Raw genomic sequence first — 22392 nt, 5'->3', positions numbered from 1 at the left:
CTAGCCTGGTCTACAAAGAAAGTTTTAGGCTAACCAGGACTACACAGTGAGACCTTGCCTCAAAAACAAAGGCAATCAAGATTTAGTGTAGAAATACACGGCTCATTAACTCAATTGTGTATATGGTAAGAAACGCAAATACTTAATTAGCAATCTGCCTCTGGTGTAAGAGAGTACCAAAACCAGAAGAAAAACTTTATGGCTAATATTTTCCCAGCACAACCAGCCCCACATTGGGCACTACTGACAAAGTCGGTCACTTCAGTCCTGTGTCACACACTTTATTATCTTACTCAAAACTAAAACAATTCCCTCTTCACAAAAAAAGGAAACTTAAGCTCAGTAATTGTGAGTTACTTGGTCATATAACCTTTTCCTTAAAAATTTTAATTTTAATTAGGTTCCGCTCAACTTGGGAGAGGTGCCCACTGGGGAGAAAATGACAAAAAGCACCAATTTCCAACTGTATTTTCAGTCTTTATAGGAATAAACACTCTAGTGCTGTACCGACACCCAACATGCTAATGCTTTCCCAGTTGCCACTATGCCAGGGGGGGTGGTATGCACACCTTTAATTCCAGCACTTGAGAGGCAGAGGCAGGCAGATCTCTAAGTTCGAGGCCAGCCTGGTCTATAAGAGCTAGTTCCAGGACAGCTAGTACTACACAGAGAAACCCTGTCTCGAAAAACAAAAACAAAAACAAAACAAAACAAACAAACAAAAATGCCATTATGAAAACACTGAACAGAGCTTGGTGGCATTGTTCTAAGAAAGGGCTCCATTAGGAACAAGTCTTCAGAGCAAACAGGCCGTCTGGGCCACACCCTCCACACCCTCCTAACTCCCCCAGCTCAGCAGCAGCAGCAGGACCTGTCTTCTAACTGCTGTTGCTCTAGTCACACTCTATAGAGAGGGTTGTTAGGACCTCTGGGAATACCTGCAGCAAACTCTAAGAGTGTCTCAGAGGAAGGCAACACAAAGCACTTCCCTGACTACAAACTGACACCTTCCCAAATGGAGAAGGCACAAAACAGTAAGCTAGGTAAATCCACATCATCATTAAAGGCTGGAATTACTTACAAAATACATGCCTCTCTCTAATCAGTCAAAATGTTCCTGTGGATGTCTCCTATGAGGCTGGCTCAGCCTGAGGCCAGCCTCTGAGAGGACAATGCACAATGCTGCTTGTGTCCACTCTCAGCAGTAACAAGAAGAACTTTCTAGAGCATTCTGTCCCTAAAACCACCAAAGATTTGAAGAAAAAAATCCACATCTGCCAAGAGCTGAACTGTCCAGCACAGGAGGAAGCTACTGGAAGAGCAAGTGAGCAAGGGCTGTATGCCCCATGTGTCCCGAAACCCGCCTACTGCTTATTAAACAGCACACAGGGCCAGGGAAAACTAAACCACAGCAGACAGTGAGGTTTGTTGTTGTTCTTTTCAAGTAACTTAAAGAACTAGACGGCTGAAATCAGAAAGACCAAGACTGCTGAGAATGTGGAGGGAGGGAGGGAGGGAGGGAGGGAGGGAGGGAGGGAGGGAGGGAGGGAGGGAGGGAGGGAGGGAGGGAGGAGAGCTATCAGCTCAGCCTCTGGTGCCTCTGTAACTGTACGCTTTGCCTCCCAGGAGACAGTGTCCACAGCCATTTGTAGTTGTCATGACTCGTGGAAGATGTAGGGAGAAGCCAAGGGTATAGTTAAGCATCCCACAGCACCGAACAATGAACACTCATTCAACCCACAGTCAACCAAGGCTGAAAACTCCTAGTTAAAGATGAGTCTGGTCAATTAACCGCTCAAAGAAAGAAGAGACAGGAGGGGGTTTGGAAGGAGCAGAGAGCAACCTTCAGAGAACAGAGTACACCATGTACACTTTCCATAATTCAAAGTAACTCGGAAAGAAGAACTCTGAAAAGCCAGCCCATTCCAAAGAGAAAAGTCGGTCAAGAGAGATGGCATGTGTATTTAACTTCATAACCAGCATTATCCCAACAATTTTTAACTATACTTAAGGACATAAAGGAGAGTGTGTTCATAATGGATAACTGGGAAATCATAACAGGAATTAAAATGATTTGATATATATACTTAACAATTTTTAAAATCTTGGTTCTTTTGCACTAGGCAGTTCTTGTATGCTAATGCTACAGAGGTCTTAATTAAATTTTTACAATTGTATGAATTAAAAAACCAAATATAAGCTTAGTTCTTTCTAAGCAAGAGTATTAGACAGCTGATACTAGAAACTGACTCACTTTGAATGTATCATAATGATATTATTCCATTTAGAACCAATAATCTAAGTTGCAGAGACACAACATGGTAGTTTATAACCAGAAATTATAAACAATAACCTTAGTCCTCACCTTTTCTAGCTAGACTAGAAAATTAATTTATATCTGCCTAATTTTTAACTTAAAATTAAGAAAATGCTCTTTATCTTTTGGCAGATGGACTCTGACGCGTCATTTTGTAAACCAACACAATTAAATACATGTGTAAATGAGAAAATAGTAATGTCTAAAAATAAGAAATCATTTCCTTAGACATGCCAATGTTTAACTTACAAGAACCTCCTGTGTTTACAGAGGCTTTGAAAAGTAGTAAGTAGAAATGGATTTGAAGGCAAATATATTTTTGGATCTTTTTAAATGCTCACATACTTTAGCAAAAACCACTGTATTGAGTTATGTCTAAAAAATGAGAGGCATATAATCATTCCTCTTTAAATGCAACTAAATTGCACACTGATCAATCTCAGGAACTGGCAGTCAAGGAAGAGTCATGAGTGGTCAACAGTCCTTCCTAAAAACCAGATGCTCATCTCTGCATTCATCCCTCAGCCCATCATTTACCAAGTGACTAGACTCACTACTAAGAAACAGTAAGCAGGGCGTGGTTGGTGTCCGGCTGTGCTCTGGAATATAGCCTCCTCAACTCCCACACCTGCTTCCTCAGCTTCTCTTTCTTTCTCCTTCCTGATGGACAGTCAGCACCACTGCTGCTGTGACCCTTGGCCTCATCTCTAGCTAGGGCCTTGAGAAGAACAGTCAACCTCAGGGTGGTAAATGACTTATTTTTCATTTCTAACAAAACCAAACCCAGTGAAAGTGATGCGGGGGGGAGGGGGATCATTTTGTACGTGTTTGTGTGTATTTATACATTCACCACACCCATACCCACAGCCCCTGCAGCAGCTCTCCCTTCCCCTCTCACAGGGACAGACAGGCAACCTGCTGAGACATTTATCTGAGGCTCCAGGTTACAGACTCCCAGGTGGTGGCAGGACTAGGAAATGAGTTTAGATCAGAGTGGGTGCGGTTGCACAAAGCCTGCTCCCATCTCTTCCCTGTCTCCAGCCAGAGACCCTGACTACAGGTTTGTGCTGTAAAACCACCACCAACCTCAGGCAAATAGAAGAAGTCTCTGATAATGGTATGTGGGTTCCAATTCATCTCTTCAGAGACTCTGCCATGTTGTCTGCCAGATGTTGGGGCCTGAAGTCTCCTCAGAGTCACTGCCATGCCGCTGTTCACGGTCGGAATGACTCTGAATAAACTCCATCTCCCAGCAATGCATCGGTGTCCCTCTAACCCCAATCTGAGACCTTCAACAACCACTTTACTAAGACACACTGGGAGAAGCTACTAATGGAGCCTCTAATATCAAGAGCCAGGGACTGCCAGCAGCCGCTAGGGGCACAAACTTCATCCTGTTGACTCCAACCCCCAGCCGCTAAGTCCCTACCTCAGTGTACCTGAACCTTAAAACAGAATTGAGGTGGTGTATCCTGGGTATAGAGCGCAGTGGGAAAGGGCAAGAGGCCCTGTGCTTCTTCCCTAGCATACAAAAAGAAAAAGAATACCACAAATGGGGTGGGATGGGTGCTGTATACCCTGTTTTGTGAAAATTAAGTGTTTTATCTATCAACCAAATATGACTAGACTATGATCAACTGAGTCGTTTTGATCTGGTTTTACTGATCCCATGCCTATTCACTTTACAGGCATTACAAATAAGGGTTATGGCTAACAGTTGAGGATTCCTGGGACATAACCCACAGTCCTGTTCTTGATAGTCATCAGGTAAGGAGCACTGGGACAGCACCATACAAATTTTCACCATTTAATTCACTTTATACTTAAGCCATGCCAAATAACAATTTAGGAAGAAAAATTAGGAAGAATAACAAAAAGAACATGCTAGAATGTCTCAACTCCAAAGCATATAGTGAAGAATAACTAAGACATGACCTCACTGATGACCATACGGCTATCTCATCTTAATATTCAACCACAAGCATGCAGTATGTGATAGCACAGTGGCCAAGAACAACATGAAGAGATAAATACACAAACCCCTTTGACCTCAGTGCAAAGACAGGCGTGGTCAAGGAAGAGGAAGCAAAGGACAAAAGCACCCTGAAGACTGACCTTTTGTTGACTGGCTTTTCATCCTTGTCATAGGGTCGCACAAACCACTTCCCGATCCTCACGAAGTTCTTATCCATTAGGCACCTACAATAAGCACATCAGGAATTACCTTCGCAGACTCAGTCACAGAATAGCTCAGTACTCTGACAACCCAGATAAGAGGCACCAACGGAAACATGGTACCACAAGTCCAACTGCCAAATGTTTTCTTACACTCAAAGAACTCAGAACTTTGGGCATGTATTGTTAATACCCACGGGGTAAAAAAAACAAGCAAGCAAATAGTTGGATTATTTCCAAACCTGAAATTTCAAGTCACAGGACTACATGACCTAAGCTCCTATATTACCAAGGTCAGAGTGCAGGGAACATAAGGACACTTTCAAACACCACAACTCCTCCTGAAAGCTGGGGTTAGGGCTTGTGACAAGTGACCAATCCTTTAGCAAGGGTGCCAATAACAAAACCTTAAGACAACCCATCATCTGCTCTGATGTGTTCTTTCTGTGGGCACAGAAACCCTGTACAAGAAAATAAAGACTTGACATAGCCTTCCAAGCAAGGGTGTCTGCCTCACTCAATCTCGGCTGCATCTGGCTTCTGTCTCCATGCTGTGTGTTTTTCTGTCAAGTCACAGGATTTCTTTATAGGACATGGTAACAGTAATTGAACCCACTATATGTAATATCAAGAGTGCGACAGTTCAACTGAAGTGACAGTAGTTATGACCAAGTTCATTCACGTGCAGGCAAATGACAACCCTATCATAACTGCCCTCTACACAATGGATGAGATGCTGCAGACTGTAAGAAGTACCCTTGATTTTAAAAACATACAAAATGTTAAATAAAATGGACATTCTGAACTTGATAGGATACAATGATCTCTCAATTTCAGTAAGTGAAACAATTCACATTTTAAAGAAAAGTGGTCAGAATTCTTTCCGTACAAGTACCTATGAAAGCAACATAGCAATTCTTATCTCAATATTCAGACAGATGTGTACTTGGTTTTTGTCTCCGTTGTTCCCACACCACCAAGGACTGGAGAGGAACAATTCAAGCCCTCGGCCCATTCATTACAGTCTAAATCGTTAGTAATGGCAGGCTACAGTTTCTGGTCACAATATAATCTCCTTTGGGCAGAGTCAATTTCAAACAGGGTTACATCAAAATATCACTGGTTTATTTTGAAAGTGAGCAATCTCTGCTTTTCACAGTGAATAAAATCATTTGGCTTCATGTTTCTACATTAAATAAGCATGCTTCTGTGATAGAGACTGTGTTTACATTAAATTTTGAATAGCAAATATGGAGTATCCACCTAGGAAAAGGGCCATATGCAGTCAAACTGTAAAGCATCGCCAGGTTCTTCCCCAGCCAGACTCCACCTGTCCTGGGAAGACACTGCCACAGATAGTGCAGACCTGAGCATCGGAGTCCTCAGTCCAGTAACACTGCAGATAGCTACTGCAGTCACCACCACCACTGTGAGCGGGGATGAGTGCCACAGTGTTCACTGCTGGAGACAAATAGGCTAAGGCAGAGAGGAAATGTTTCCTAGCAGTCACAGAGCCCAGACATACCTGTGCACACAGACAGGACATGAGTGACTACCCCATAATATTTCCTAACACCATCTTCCTGTCTTAAACCCAGGTCCATCTCATGGCTGAATTAACACACAAGCATTGTTCTCTTGGTAAAAGCTGTTACTGAGTGTCTACTGTGCATAGAATAAAAGCAGTGGTAGGTAACAGGCACGGGATCATGCCCAACAGGATACACAGCCTTGTAGAGAAAGAACTGTGTTGGATAAAGCCATGTTGGGCTTGGGGTGGAAGCTCATACGTATCTCCTCTGAGGTGACACCAAACAAAAAGGAAGTGAACATGATGATGTCAACTTTAAGCTCTGTGAGAAAATGGAAGAGATGCTTGCTATGGAAGACAGTTGTACGATTACACTAGCATCTGGGGAATGCTGAAGACCACAGAAGACCACAGTGGAGCAGATGTGCACCCTGAAAAGAAACCAAGAGGAAGCGTAACAAAGGCTGTTCTAACATCTGCATCAGGTATGCACAGCAGCCACACAGTCAAGGTGCATCAGCTCTCTGAGCAGACCTGAGCCATGGAGTTCTGTATCCAACAGCCCACAACGTGTGAGCCAGGATTCCCTTTACTGGTCTATGCTACTCTCCTCCTATGTAAACTCTGAAGAGTGTTCCTGTCTCTGGTGAAGCCTGTGGCTTCTCTGTATTTATAATCAGGGTCTCACTACTCAGTTATGAGGACTCGTTTCTATAACTCTTCCTGGAAGAATTGTGATTATGACCAGGCAACGGGTATTTACATTCCATGATGTGGCACATTCTGGGTCCTGCTCTGTGCTGCTCAAATAAATAGCTAACGTGAGTGGTAACATATTACTATTTTCCTGTTCACAAGGAAAGGTACTCTTACTCTGACTGTGTTTGCTGTGTGTGCATTCTTACCATGATGCACACAGTGACAGGAAAGAATTCCTCTGAATTTACTTCTTCCTAGCTTGTCCCTTCCCAGCGGAGCCTAAAATCACACTGAAGGGATCTCATGGCTGCTAAGACACATTCAGGAAAACCGACACTTTTACAGAATGCATTGATTATATTTGAAGAACATAATTAGGCAAATATTTTAAAGAAATGTAGCTTTAAGATATAAAAAAAAATCAGAAATAAAATGTCCACTCTACAATTCTTTGCTCTTTTGGGGAGAAGAGCATCAAATTTTGTATTTAATTTTACAACTCATCCTTGCAGACAATTAGATCTGCCAAAATCTGCTTCAGAATGGAACCCCAATCACTACCAGGTATGTATCACCAACATTCTCAGAAGCACTTTTCTATGAAGATGGCAACCTTCTGTAAGGTAGAATGATGCCACTTTAATAAACAACCATGAAAGGCCAGAGTCTGGCAATGTTAGGCTGCAGCTGAGGTTATCTCTTCTAACCGTCAGCACCTTCAAGGTCAACATTTCAAGAAAAATAGACCAGTGCTGAAGAATGAAGGCAAGGTTCATTGTTCATGAGCACGTAAGGTCCCCTATGTTGCGCCACGTGGTTCTGAATAATTAACTGCAACGTACAAGTTCCCATTTCTACTCCCAAAGCCTGATGCAAGGTAACAAGTACTTGAGCAGCAGCCGCAGACTAATCCAGCAAGTTACTTCCCAGACGGGACAGCTGGGAGGAGCAGAAGTCCACCTGGCTAGTACTTCTGATAGAGACTCGAGTCCAAACATCACACTCCTTGGTTACGGATTCACCCAGTGACACCTTGACTTCATCCTGTGGTTTCAGAGCTAGCCAGACTACATCCTACCCACCTGCATGCCAAGCATCCTCAGTGCCACCTTCACCTCCCTACCCTTCATCAGATGCAGGAAATTAGTTTCTGTCAAGGACACTACAACATGAAGGACCCTCCTCCCAGCTGACCCACACCCTCACTGCCAGTGCATTGGCTTCTCTTGTGCCTGTCGGGTTCTGCTCTTACAGCAAGGTATAGGTAGGCAAGGCCTCCCTACTTCACATCTGCTGTAAAGTGACTATAGCCTTAGGCTCTTTTATAGGACCAACCTCACCTGAAATGTCCATTCTACCTACTGCAAATCCAAAGAAATGTACCTTTCTTCTCAGTTACTCGGTGTCTAATGTCATTCTTTAATTATTGCCAAAAGGGGGAAACCCACAGTCGTCAATGTCTTCACCCCTTTTCTGTGCTGAAAAATTATGAAGTGAACAACTTGACTGATGCACCTAAGATGAGATTTGTTTCCAGATATTTACAATTCATGTTTTAACTACTGGTTTCCAGTTTCTTACTTATGTCCTCCAATTGCAGAGGAGATCCCCAACCTAAAGGCCATGCCTATGTGTCATTTCCATAAAGTGGAGATGAACTTGTTTCTTGTACTCTCACGTGAGTCCCAAGATGCCGTATCATATGACCACTTCAACTACAGCTGCGCCTGTCACTGTGCTCCGGTGCACTCAGCCATCAGACACGGTACCCACAGTGTGTGGACGGACATGCCGCCGGGCAAGTGTGAGTCTTCCACCGCTGCTGTCCCTGGCACAGAGCAGCCATTAGTCGGGCAGCAGCGGTGCACTACCAGGTGGAGCACCACACTTCTCGGGCGTCTCAATTCACACTGCCGAGCTTCCCTCAGATGTATGGCATGACTGAGCACACAGCTTTTCTCACTGTGTGCAAAGCGGTGGTGAGCTGACATCTGGGGACTACAATAAGCCCCATGAAAACCAGAAAGCATTTGTATTCCAAAGCATTCAGACAGTTACAAATGAAAATCAGAGTAACAAATCTAATGCCAACCAGGCCATGTGTCAGATGTTTTGGGTTTGCTACAATGTGGCACTCCAGTACAAAAAATATTACCAAGTCTTTGAACTACACACATTTTCTGGATTTTTCAAGAATTTTTACTTCATTATCATAGACAGGTAATAGAATTTGCTATATCATGAAAAGTCACTTCAACTATAATAAGGGAAGTAGTCAAGGTGTCTGAAATACTAAAGTTATCCCACAAATACACTCCCTAAGAGCGACTGCACACTTTGTTGTCCATGAGGATGAAGAACAGTCTCGGTGTGATACACGGCCTAACCACTAGCAGGATGAACATGGGGTGGAGGGGCACTTGGCTAGAGACTGAAGAACAATATAAGCTCAGACATTCTTACATGGTGAGGCCGGCGAAGAGAGAGGTGTGTGATAGGGGAGTGGGGATAAGCTCCAGACAAGTGAGTCTAGATAAATACAAACCAAATTAATGGTATTTTATCATCCTGGGCATTTAGCCAAAAAGATAATTGGCTTTTTTTTTTTTTTAAAAAAAAGCACACTTACTTTTTCAAAAGACAAGAAAAATAAGCAAAACGACATGATCTAAAACAGTAAATTCTGGAACTCTCTGCTTCTCAAGTTCTAAGAAGTCACAAAGACAATATCTAAAGAAGCAATGAGAGTACAAAATTCTCTTTCTCTCTCCCCTCTTACACACACACACACTTCAAAAACCTTTCTGTTCCCATGCCATAAACAGCATTCTGCCTGTCCCACTGGCATCAAGCATTGTCATGCAACTCTGATGTCTCTCCCTGGAAGTTTCCACTTTGTTGTCTATTTAAGCCTTGTGGCCAGTGTCTTAGCTGATGATGTATGGGCAGACCTGGTGTGCATCACTCCTGAGAGCTCCTTAGCTCTCTGCTCTCTACCAGGAAGCCAGTGAGGAGAGGCAAAAGATGCCTGGCAGTACCAGAGGCTGGGGCAGCGAGGCAGACAGCACTGCAAGAACAGTCTGCCTCTACTGTGAAGGGGAGGATGTTCTGACTTCTAGTAATGGTGCATCTTTGAGCCTAACTTGGCTGATGAGAAAGACAATAGCAATACATTTAAAGCAGGGCAGTAGCCACCAAAATGAAAAGAATGGGGCCAAATGGAGAGCAATAATGAAGAGGAGAGCGGGTGAATTTTATGAGAACTACAAACATGAGGGTAGGAATGTAGGTTTGATTACCAATCAAGCAATGACATGGAAGGAACATGAGATAGTGGCCGTATGAGCCTAGGGAGATGGCTGAGAGGTTAAGAGCCCTTGTACTTCCAGAGGTCCTAGGTTTGGTTCCCAGCACTCGCAGTGGCTCACAGCTATCTATAATCCCAGTTCATAGGAAGCCAATGCCCTCTTCTGATTTCTGAAAGCATCAGGAATACACTGGGTGCACAGACATACATGCAGGCAAAACACTCATACAAGCAAGATAAATTTAAAACAAGAAAATGAAATCTCCAGTATAATATTTTTTAAATATGACTAAATATGGCTCCAAAAGATAGCTTTCAAAATAAAAACATGAAAGTAACTGGAAAAGAGATTTCTGAGTGCTCAGTGCAAATCACATTCTAACACTAAGTACATTCTGAGGACGAAACAAAGTCCTTCAGAACCTGCTCACATGATGGAAGTCCTCAAGGAAGAGGGACCACAGAAGGATGTTGCAGACCAGAATCCCAGGATGGAGCAGGTGACTACCATGCTGACTCCACTCTAAAAAACAGCAATCCTCACTGTCTTTCTCTTAGCTGTAAGGGCAGCCAGCCACACAGTGTTCTCATAAAGAGAAGGGCAGAGTGAGAGGGCCAAGGCCCACACTGCACAGTTCATTAGGTGATGAAGCCAAGACCCCAAACACCTCCTGCCTCTGCAGGTAATTAAGGAAAGGGATTTCTAGGAATGAATGTATAGAAAGAACAGAAAACCACAGCCAGAGATGCTCTCTCCACTCTGAAGCCATTATGAAAATATTCGTAGGAGTAGCATGTTGGATTGTTTGTTTCTAGAAGGACAAATGACTCCAGCCGGAAGTGCAAATACAGGGCAGGCAAACACTGAAGGGTGACAAGAGAAGAGAGGATCTGAAGTCACAGTGCTTACAACTTAAAATTGCCTACAGAATATCAATAGAGTGGTGCTTCAGGACCAATCAATAGTAATCCCGAATGCAAGGCTCTTCTGTGTGGAAATGGCAGTATTCCTGAACTCCTGTAGTGGAGTCACTGCGGTGACGTCATTCTGTTAGCCTCTCACAAAGCTACACAACTCCTCTGACCTAAGCAAAAGGTTTTCAAGGTAGTGAATGAAATTTCCTTTTAATTAAGCATCTTTACACTAATCTTTTAATCTAAAAAATTAAAAGCAGAATGAATCACTTGTTCAAGCTTTATAAATAGATAAACTAAACAAAAAGATTTAGAAATTCCACAAGCCCTGCTACTGAACTGGTCATCAGTTTTCATGCCAGGAAATGGCAGAACTCACACTAGATCTAAAACCAGAATGACCTTGCGTGAGCAGAAACAAACAATGGAAAACGGCAGCAAACAGACACCAAACTGCATCACAGATTCAAAGAAAATTACAGTAGGTGATCTAAATGAAGGGGGGGGAAATAAAAGATAAAGTATGAATTTGTCATGCAGATTCTGTTGTCAGTGAAATAAGATAGCCAGGGACCACCATTTACAACGCTTCCCTGTCTCACCAGCAGAGGAGTTTCAGTCACAGGATGTAGCCACCTCAAGTATGAAAGAGAGCTAGTGAATATTTTACAGGACAAAAGGACCTTAAGTTACCCAAGAGTCACAATGAGGAAGATTGGTCATGAAGTGTTCTCTATGGTAAAAGCTGCTCTGCTCACTATCTCAAAACTGATTCCCAGGGGAGAATTGCAACAGGCTATTCTGAGACTGTCAAATAGTACAAAATAATAAAATTTATAGGAAAATAACAATTACTGACAAAGTATGTGAAATACAGTACCACTTTAACAAAACCGAAGGTCCTAGCTCTCCACACCTAACTAGCGGGCTTCTCATTTAAGGCTGAATGTTGCCGACTTTGAACAAAATTGAGACCCAAATTTTACTGTATATGGCACACATAATTTCTTAAAAATAATGGTTCGACTTGGCCTGGGCTTTAGTCGCCATTATAAATAAAAATTCATAAGCTCTGAATAAGGAACTTGCATATATGTCCTTGCACTCAGTTTTTATATTCTTCCAGTCTTTTACAACAAAGAAAAAATGCTAAAATATGGGACTGAGAAAAAGTCATGTTTTCTAGAAGAAATCATTCATGATTTAAAAGCCCAGGGAGTTGCAATATTAAAAATATGCTTTGGTCTACATACTGTAGAACCCCATTTAAAGACACATTTTTGATGAGCCCTTTACTTGACAAAGAATTATGCAAACAATAAATTTTTCCTGTTTTCCTGAATGGGTTTGGGTGTACTTTTGTTCTTGTTTACTTGGTGGGGGTAATGACAAAGAACTGTCAAAGACTTAATTCATGATTATCTGATCATCAAAACAATGCTTCTTCATACATGTGATACCTTCATGGAAAAGTGCAGAGCGAAGTAGTGCTATGATTCAAAATTTTTTTTTTTAAAAAAAAAAAAAGCAGAGACATTTGATAGGAAGAATCTTTTTAAATGGCATGGATGGTGATCTTGATACAGTGATAGTCTCCCTATCTAGCCAGCAGCTGGAATATGAATTTAATAGGACTACAATGCCCTTTCAGCTCTGATGACCTCAGGGCATCATCTACAGACTCCAGAGAGAAGGGAATGATAATTCCCACCAAAGCTCATAAGTAAGCAATTCTTAAGTTATCTGTGTCTACCCTCAGAACACCACAGAAGAGCCTGGAAGAACCCTGTACCAGAAGGAAAGAAGGCACTCCAGCACTGACTATGAAAAGGACAACTGGCACCAATATTCTTCAGTCAGCTCTACAAGAACACAGGCATCATCCTAAATGACAGCAATGAAGTATATAATTCATGGAATGAATGTCTGTTTTGAGAACAGCTCTCAATATGTATTCTAAAGATTGGCTTTGAACTCCTCATCCTCTGGTTTCTGCCTCTAAAGTCATATAATTAGAGCTGTGTGCCACTAAACCAGCTCAAAGAGTCCAAGCTTATTTATGTATGTGAGTAGATCTGTGGGGCAGGGAAGAGGGAGATGGAGGGGAGAGGAGGAGAGGCAGAGAAGGAAGAGGCAGAGGGACTAACTAGGACAGAAATGTGAAACCCTCTTCTTCCTAACAGACTTCCAACTAGTAAGAGAAGGAATGGTGACATTTCAAATCACTATCAGTCATAACAGCAATAATGATTCCAGCGAGGATGGTTTAGAAGAGAGGGAGCATCCACAGTCCTACTGGTCTGCCACAAATAACAAAAGGGGTGGAGCTAACCAGGGTCACAGTTCACAAACCTGACAGAAAACATCACTCCCAGCACGTGACTGCAGCTCTAACATCACTAACACTGCTGCCATGTGTCAGCTACCACAACACTAGGGTAGGGGCAGCTTCACTTCTGCGGCGTTCTTTTAAAAAGCATAAGCCTAATCAAACCTCAAAAAAACTGCCTCAAAGCCGGGCCGTGGTGGCGCACGCCTTTAATCCCAGCACTCGGGAGGCAGAGGCAGGCGGATCTCTGTGAGTTCGAGGCCAGCCTGTTTACAAGAGCTAGTTCCAGGAGAGGCTCCAAAGCCACAGAGAAACCTTGTCTCGGGGGGGGGGGGGGGGGGGGGGGGAAGAAAAGAGAAGAAAAAAGAAAAGGGGAGGGGAGGGGAGGGGAGGGAAAAGAAAAGAAAAGAAAACAAAAGAAAAGAAAAAGAAACTGTCTCAAACTGAGGAGCCAAGCTAAGGTCTAACTCATCAGTATCAGCAAGAACATTAAGAGAGAAAGAACTTTCCTAGATTTGTAGAGCTATGAAACATAAATATATTATCTTGTTGCAAGAAACGTAACTGCAAAACCTGACGGCCTCTCTATTACAACGAGGGTTAGAGACTATCCTGCCACTTTCATGAGTGATTCTATGCTTACAGAAGGACAGACTTGGCCTTAGGAAGCACATACTTGAGTAGTCAAACCATAAAAAGAACAATGCTGAAATAAACAGTAGAAACCAAACAAAAAACATGTATGGACTTGGGTGGGGAAAGAGAAGACACACACAATTCTATACACAGTCCCTAAAGCTTTTCTATAAATAGAAAACAAACAGGATATTTACATACATAACTCTCATGCTGCAAATGACCCCATCTCTAAAGCCCAAGTGGAATTGGGCAGTCCTGAGCTCAGAGCCACACCACTGCCCCCTTTCTTACCTTTCTAACAGATTGTGGATTGCTTTGAAGAGCAGCGTCCTACATTCGTAGGAAAGGCCATTTTCCCAGAGTCCTTCTTCCACAACTGAAAAGAGACAAGGAAAAAGAAAAAAAAAAGAACCAGTAAAAAGGACATCCAAATAAAAAGAAACTTTGATACATTTTTTTCTAATGCAAAGTTAATGAGCTAATTCAAAGGATTTGATCTCAATCTCACAGGGAACAGAAAGGAAAAGGTAAACACTGACCACAGGTATGAGGTTGGAATGAAGGAAAAAAGAATAGGTTTCAGCCTTTCAAGTGTGGTCATGGAGCCATGGCGCTCCCATTAGCCTCTCCATCCTTCAAAGTGCAAGTCCTTGTTAATACTCTCAAAGCAACTATCCTAAGTCTCAAAGTTCAATTTTGAGGGATTTCTACTTAAAAATAATAAAGGTAAACCAGGTGGTGGTGGTGCATACCTTTAACCCCAGCATTTGGGAACCAAAGGCAGGTGGATTTGCTGAGTTTGAGGCCAGCCTGGTCTACAGAGCAAGTTCCAGGACAGGCTCCAAAGCTACAGAGAAACCCTGTCTGGAGCAGGGGGAAGCAAAGGTGTTATAAAGTAATAACTAGACTGAGGAGATGATTCCCAGAAGTATTTGAATTATACACCATTATTTAAACGAAAACATATCTAGATAGGATTATAAAGAATTTGGACAGATTGCTAAAAATTAACTCCAGCTACAATATTAAATTGCTCCCAAGATTTATAATTTTAGAAATGCTTAGCATCTGAGGGAAACAGCATACTTGCTTTGAAGTAAGTTATGCCATGGACCTATAAGTAACTCCAAAAGAATCCAATGCCCATGAAGTCCTAAAATTCTTTTTCTTTTCCTAAATATATATTTGGGGGGGAGGACCTCAAGGCAGTGCTTCATCCTATTTGATACTGAGGTTGAAGCAAGAGTTAGTTGTGGTAAGGCAACTATATGAACAGTGGATTTGGGTTCTCATGAATGAGAAGGAAACCTACAGACTGAGGACAAAGGAAGTCACAAAGTGTGTAGGGACATGTGAGCATATTAGGTATTCTCTTCATGAGTTCTACAAATCATTCAGTGATAAACACAACCTTTCTCTCCCACCCCCCCCCAGACAGGGTTTCTCTGTAGATTTGGAGCCTATCCTGGAACTAGCTCTTGTAGACCAGGTTGTCCTTGAACTCATAGAGATCTGCTTGCCTCTGCCTCCCGAGTGCTGGGATTAAAGGCGTGCGCCACCACCGCCCGGCAATAAATACATTTTAAAATCTAGACTTCAAGCTTCCCAGTTAAATATTAATCTATATGAATAAAAAAGTAGTAAGAAAACTGTTTTATAGTCTATATCAATTTAAACTCTTGGTATCAGAAGAAAAAAAGCACAAAAAACCAAATAGCTCTGTATATTAAAAGAGTGGAAAGTGTCAATCGAAATAAAGACTTCCTAGATACAAACATACCCTTCCTGCTATTTTAAGTGTTACAGCAGAATTAAGAATGGCAACTAAAGTAAGTGCTGCCGCAGCTACGTGTGCAGACACATTCTCTTGGCACAGGGTCACCTTGCTGGGACTGTAAAACTAGTTCAGATAAACTGTGAAAGTATTAAATGGTTTGTAGAAGACACTATTCTATAAGGAAAATTTTAAATAGCAGTAATCACTGCTTAGCATCCAAATACTCAAAATCTTCAGTTTATAATGTTTCCCAACTTTTAAAACATTGCATCTTGCAGAATTAATATGCTTCTTTAAACAAAAGGACATATAAAAGGTTCCAAGTGTCAATATGGCAAAATGTCAAAGCTGCAAACACTCAGTGGCTTGAAGTTTCCCAGCAGACACCACCCTGTTCCATAAGCAAAACTGATGATGAGGAGATGCAGGGAAAGTGGGGAAGAGAGACAGACAGCAGCACTCAGCTCCTGCATCCACCCTCACCCTGCCCACAATCTAAACCAGAACGGTTCCCTCTGAGCTTTGACACATGGTCTCTTTAATGTATCACTACTGCAGCAACAGCTGAAATGAACATCTAGACATCAGAAACACTTCTTACTCCCCTACTGCTTTTTAACCTCAGGCATTAGAACTACTGAAACCTATTATCCAGAACATTGATTTCAGCAAGCACATCGGCCACTGCAAAAGCTGGATGGGGGAGGGAGGGCGGTACACTAGTGGAAAATAGACTTCCTCATGTAGCCATTAAACTACTGAAAAAGAACTTTTGTTCAAATCCACAAACGCAAATACACTAAAAAGCAAGGCACAGGAGAGGACTGTCCCTTGTTAGATTTGCTGTGAAATCTGGCTAAGGGAACATGATCTAAAGGGAGACTGAGAATCTGCCCCCCAGTCTTTGTTTTCAATTGTGCTGTTCAATGCATAAAACTAGTTAAAAACTGAAAATTTCCAATTCTCACATCTATTCCCCAAGAATTGTAAAATAAGCAGACATTGCAATAAGATAGCACTTACCAATTTCACAACAGACTGTACCAAATAATAGTTAAGACAGAGAATTTTTAACGTATCTGATTTCTTTAAAAAATTGACTTAACAAAAAAATTGAGTAACAAAGTAGCATAATGTCACATTAATTCTGAAATATAGCATCATACCCATAAAAATCCAATTACACACAGTATCATTGACTGATCACCATTTTGCTGTCATTGATTGCCTTGTAAAATCTATTTGAAGTCATTAATAACTAAATGGACTTATTTATATCAAATCCAACCCACTCAATACGCTGCTCTCTTGAACTGCTCATGGATGTAGAACATTTGGTTTCACTTAGCAAATCTATATCAGAAATGCATTTAGCTTTTCCATTGTCAATTCATCGGTCAAATAAGGACCAGAGGATAAAATATTAGGGACAGAACAGAAACAGAAATGCTGTTTGCTCTGACCTATTTGCAGCGTTAAAGGGCTGCACCCCTGCGTGGCTGTGACATGCATTTTACCAGGCTAGCTTCGTCTAAGGAGTCTCTAACAGCATGCGTCCTCTGCCAGTTGCATGACAACCAGAATTGTAATGAAGGCTTCTGCTCAGCACTGTGCATTTGAGACATGACCCGTGTTAGCATTTCAAAGGATCACAGGACTTGTGTAAAGCCAGTAAATTTTCTACTAAAGGGGGTCAGAGAATTAGATTTCTGGATGCACTGAGCAAGACCTTCAGAAGACAGCTGTGCAGAAAACAGCCCAATGTTGCTGTGATTGCTCACACTGAAAAAGAAATCCTCAAATGTGGCACTGACTTCAGAAATCCAAGTTCATCCCCACTCACTACTCTTCTCAAGCTCTTTAGATGACCACTATCATTTTATTTTATGTTCTTAAATTACTCAATGAATAAATGGACAAGGGACTGTAGGGCAATCCCAGCTTGGCAGTGACCTCTGGCTCCTGGGAGGGCAATCTTCACCTCACTATAAACTTTAGGCTTCCTTTGTGAGCGTGTGTTACTGCTACTTAAACTCTTAAGTAAGGCTGGTGTTGATTAAACAGCTACATGTTCTGAAACTACAGAGGACCGTCATGATATAAAAATGTGGGGCTTTTTTATTTTTTGTTTTTGAACGAGTCTCACAGTATAGCCCAGACTAGCCTCAAACTCATGACAATCCTCCTGCTTCAGCTTCCAGGTATGAGCTACTGTTCCAGGCACCAAGAAATGTTCAATGTTAACAAAAACCACACATATGGTTGATATATATGATGCACACATAAAAATACACATAAAGCACATGTGTGTCTTATACACACACATATGAATCAGTTATGGCATTTTCACTTAAACACATTAATGCTTCATATAAACTTCCTCTAAGATGGTCTCGTGTTAGTCGAGAAGACTCATCTTTGCATTTCAATGTTGTTCAATTAAACAGTGAAAATTTAAAGTATTTATTCCTTCTACTCTTCAGAGGCAACCTGCTTTTTTGACAGGACAGGTCCCCAAATTGCCTCTTGCACTAAAGCTCCAACAGTTGTCTGTCACTGCTGTCACTGTGAGGAATCCTCCCAGCTGGAACTGTTTGAAATGCAGCCATCTTATCGGCGTTCTACCCCAACCCCCACTCAGGCAGCATTTTTGTTCTTGCCGCAATAATCTTACAGAGCATTTTACAGGAGGCTTAGCCCTGGCAGAGGGCACTGTCTGGCGTGACCAGGAGAACATGGAAGCACGATGCATTAGACACGCCTGGAGTGACAACGATGGTGCCGCTTCTTGCTGCCTTTCATTTCCCACATCAGCCTGAGACTAATGCATTCTCGTTCCTCAACAAGCACGTTTACAGACAGGGGAAACTGTAATCACCTTTGATTAAGAGGCGGCAGATTTTTTCCTATATGAGCCGCCAGCCATAGTGACATAGTAATTATTTTGTAACTGACAGGTTAAAACAGCAAATGTAGCAAAAATAACATGGGGGAGGGGAAAGAGTTGAACGGGGGTAAGAAGAGAAAAGAGAAGGGAGAAGGAGACAGACAACTTGAACATCACACAGAAGGTTCTCTGCTTCCTCAGTCTGCTCTACGTGCCCTGTCTTCACCTGAGGGATGGAACTGTGGCAGTCTTGTGAAGTACACAAACCCTATGTGTTTCTTTCTTTGGTGGTTTTTTAACTAATTACTACTGGCCTTTCTTTTTCTGCTTCTCTCACCACCAACAGTCTATGGGCTGGCTCTCAGCACTGTTAAACTTCTTCATCTCTCTTTACTGTAAGATACTTCTTGTTGCACATTCTCTCACTTAGTTTTACTACAAATAGCTTGTTTTCATTTTTAAAACACTGCTCCAAGCTTCCTATTTTAATGTAGCATCTGTGGGGGCGGGGGCGGGGAGGACAGGTTTTCTCTGTGTAACAGCCCTGGCAGTCCTGGAACTCGCTTTGTAGAACAGGCTGTCCTTGAACTCACAGAGATCCCACCTCTGTCTCCTGAGTTTTGGGATTAAAGGCACGCTTCACCACTGCCTGGCTTAATGTAGCTTTTTAAAATATTCTTTTGAAAAACCAAAAACAAGAGTGCAGAACAATTACATCAGCTCATCACTTGGACTAGTATGCAGTCACTAGCAAAGGTTCCAACTGTGAAAGCAGAGGCCCTGACAGCAAGTACAGGCCATTCTGCCACAGCACTGCCAGAACAGATCATCCTTCACACCCACGGGGCTGCACCCTCTGTGAGACCACGTGTGCGTGTTGACAGCCATAGTTTGAGCAAAGATTGGTAGTTAAGAAAAAAGCATTTGCCAGATGTGGAAATGAGTATAGTTAAAATAGTTTGAAAATCAACATTGTATATAACTAGCAATTTTTCAAAAAACTGGGCTGGAGAGATGGCTCAGTGGTTAAGAGCATGGCCTGCTCTTCCAAAGGTCCTAAGTTCAATTCCCAGCAACCACATGGTGGCTTACAACCATCTGTAATGGGGTCTGGTGCCCTCTTCTGGCCTGCAGGCATACAAGCAAACAGAATAATGTATACATAATAAATAAATAAATATTAAAAAAAAAACTTTAGTCTCACCAAGCTGTGGTGGTACACATCTTTATTCCCAGCACTTGGAAGGCAGAGGCAGGGGGATCTCTGTGGGTTCAAGGCCAGCGTTGTCTACAGAGAGAGCTACAGGTCAGTGCTGGGCCAGGTAGAGCTCAGCACACTTTACCACAGAGCTACGCTCCACGAGGGAGTCTCCTAAAAGTTTACTATGTTAAAAACCGACAACTAAGTTATGAGATCTCAACCCCAAGAAGACACTTTTATTAGTAGTGTCATTAACTCTTTATCCTCTTCCTGACACATTACTGATTCTAGTTATCAATTCTATAGGCTATCATTGTATCAATGAGGACACACTGTCACTATAAATTTACAATGTCCCATCAATCACGGTTGGAAAACATCAGTAGAGTTGGCTAATGAGATCTAAGTCTATATCCCATGTATCAGGAAGAATATATATGTGCCTGTCACCTCCTGTGAGATAGCACACCTAGGCCACAGTCACAAAAACTCAGGATCTTTTAACATTGGTGGGGGGGGGGGTAGTGGAGGGAAGGAAGGAAGAAGGGAGGGAGAAAGGGAGGGATTGGGGGAGGGACAGACCACCGACTGACCTGCAGGGAAATACTGCAGAAGCTTAACCCAAAAATTTCTGCAGTTTACCTGACTCTCTTTCCAGTCAGTGAGCATCAGTGTAGTGTAATTACCCTTAAATATCTTGAGCTTATTCATTTACATTACATTTCTGTGATTTTTCCAGTAATTTTAAAAACTGAATTTGTGGTCTTTAATCCAGCATAATTTAGACATGCACAAATTGACTATAAATTCTCATTTGGCAGAAAATATTTAAAAGATTTACCTTATGTAATGGAGGATATTCTGACCAGGATAACTTGGTGATATAATATAAGCCCCTCCCCTTTGGGTAGAGCTACTTCCAACAGGTGAGAAGCTGAAACTGGAAGACAATGGCTGCCCCACACTGCCTCTTTCCATCTTCCCTGCCCCATCCTGCCACAATACACCCGGAAGCCAGAAATTGCACCTCCCACAGGCGGTCCTGCATAGACAGACAGGAAGAACATTTACCTTAGGGGTCCTTACCCAAAGCTCAAACCACATTAAGCACCACAGTGGTGCTTTCTCCAAAAGATCTTAAGAGACAGTATGAGAGACTCTGGGATCGTGGGCAAAACTGCTTTTCCAACACAACCATTTCCTTCTTAATTTGGAAAAATGGTCTAAACATTAATTATAAAACTTAATCTCCATCTTTGAAAGTGACCATACCCTGCATGAACTTAAGGGGGGGGGGGGAAACATCTTGGCCACACTGGGATAACATGAAAATATCTGTGCTGTTTTGTTTTACTTCGGGTTAAGAATGTTTTTAAAATAAAATCCTCCAGGTTACGTAGTTTCAATTTCCTACTGCTTGTTTTCTACAACAATCTGATAAGTTTCCAGGTAGCAGGATCTTTGATACCCTGAACCCTCATTGTCTAGACAATAAGTGCCTTTAACAACGTGTCTACTTTTTTTGAAATTATCAATGAGCAGATAAGATCACTAAAACTGAAAAGCCATTTTAAAAGTCAAGATTGTTGCCAGGTGGGTGGTGGTACATATCTTTAATCCAACATTCGGGAGGCAGAGGCAGGTGGGTTTCTTTGAGTTTGAGGCCAGCCTGGTCTAAAAAGTTCCAGAACATCCATGGCTATCACACAGAAAAACCTTGGGGGGGGGGGGGCCTAAAAAAAAAAAGCCAAGATTGCCAAAAAGGTAGGTGTTTCTGGAAAGAATGATAAGGAAGTTTGGTCCTCACACTAAGCTCCAGGCTGTAGCCTTTGCCCCCATGAGCCAGAGCGCTGGGTGAGTGTGGCAGCAAATGAACAATCCAAACACCTGCCAACTCCCTGCTTTGTCCTGATGGGCTAGCGGGGGTGGGGGGCAGGACATGACACTGACCATCAGGAACTGCTTAAGTCTACATCAGACAATGCAAGCAATAGAGGCATTTTGGTGTGGCTGCACACAGTGCTTTTACTGTTTAAAGCTGCTGTATATATGAAGACTTCTATACAACATAAGCTCTTTAGGTATCTAAGCCACTTTTAAAATGTGCAAACTAGGCAAGGATAGAAATAACCAGAAAAATAAACAGGAAAGAGCAAATGCACCTGAAACTTAATGTGTAATTTTTCACTTAAACATATGTGAAAAACATGCATTATCCAAATGCCAGAGACTTACAAAAACACTTAAAAAAACATCCATTGTGGGTTTCCTTTTCAGGTTTTACAACCCAAGCAATGCTAAAAGTGCAGCTGCCTTGTGCATCTGACTATGCATTAAATGACAAAAGCTCCAATCTCCAGTTGTCACTACCAAAAATATGTCTCCAGACAATGCCAAACATCCCTGGGGCACAAAACCTCCCAGTCTGAGACACACTGGAGAGAAACTGAAGTTGCACTCACTCAAGCCTACTGTTTATTTTATAAGAAAAAGAATTATTAGGAAAGAGAATTCTTTGTGGAAATTATCCATAAAATAAGCATAATCTGTATATATGCACCAGTTAAGATCATATTACTTCCAAAAGAAAGATGCTATCTCAAAATCCCATGGAA

The 22392-nt window shown here is 42.1% G+C and overlaps 1 protein-coding gene across 3 annotated transcripts in view; it reads right to left on the bottom strand.

Moving 5' to 3' along the window:
- The window catches only part of Med13l (mediator complex subunit 13L), a 224371-nt gene that overhangs the window by 91456 nt on the left and 110523 nt on the right, over nucleotides 1–22392 (bottom strand). For all 3 annotated transcript variants that reach the window (XM_038345043.1, XM_038345044.1, XM_038345045.1), the window contains exons 3-4: nucleotides 14204–14288; nucleotides 4433–4516 (exon numbers count right to left, since the gene is read on the bottom strand). In XM_038345043.1, the coding sequence (XP_038200971.1) occupies nucleotides 4433–4516; nucleotides 14204–14288 (169 nt within the window). The remainder of the gene's footprint in view (nucleotides 1–4432; nucleotides 4517–14203; nucleotides 14289–22392) is intronic.

Source organism: Arvicola amphibius, chromosome 10 (genome assembly GCF_903992535.2).
Source record: "Arvicola amphibius chromosome 10, mArvAmp1.2, whole genome shotgun sequence".
Taxonomy (NCBI): Eukaryota; Metazoa; Chordata; class Mammalia; order Rodentia; family Cricetidae; genus Arvicola; species Arvicola amphibius.
Note: the sequence above shows the minus strand (reverse complement) of the source record. Positions and strands in the feature narration are given on the sequence as shown.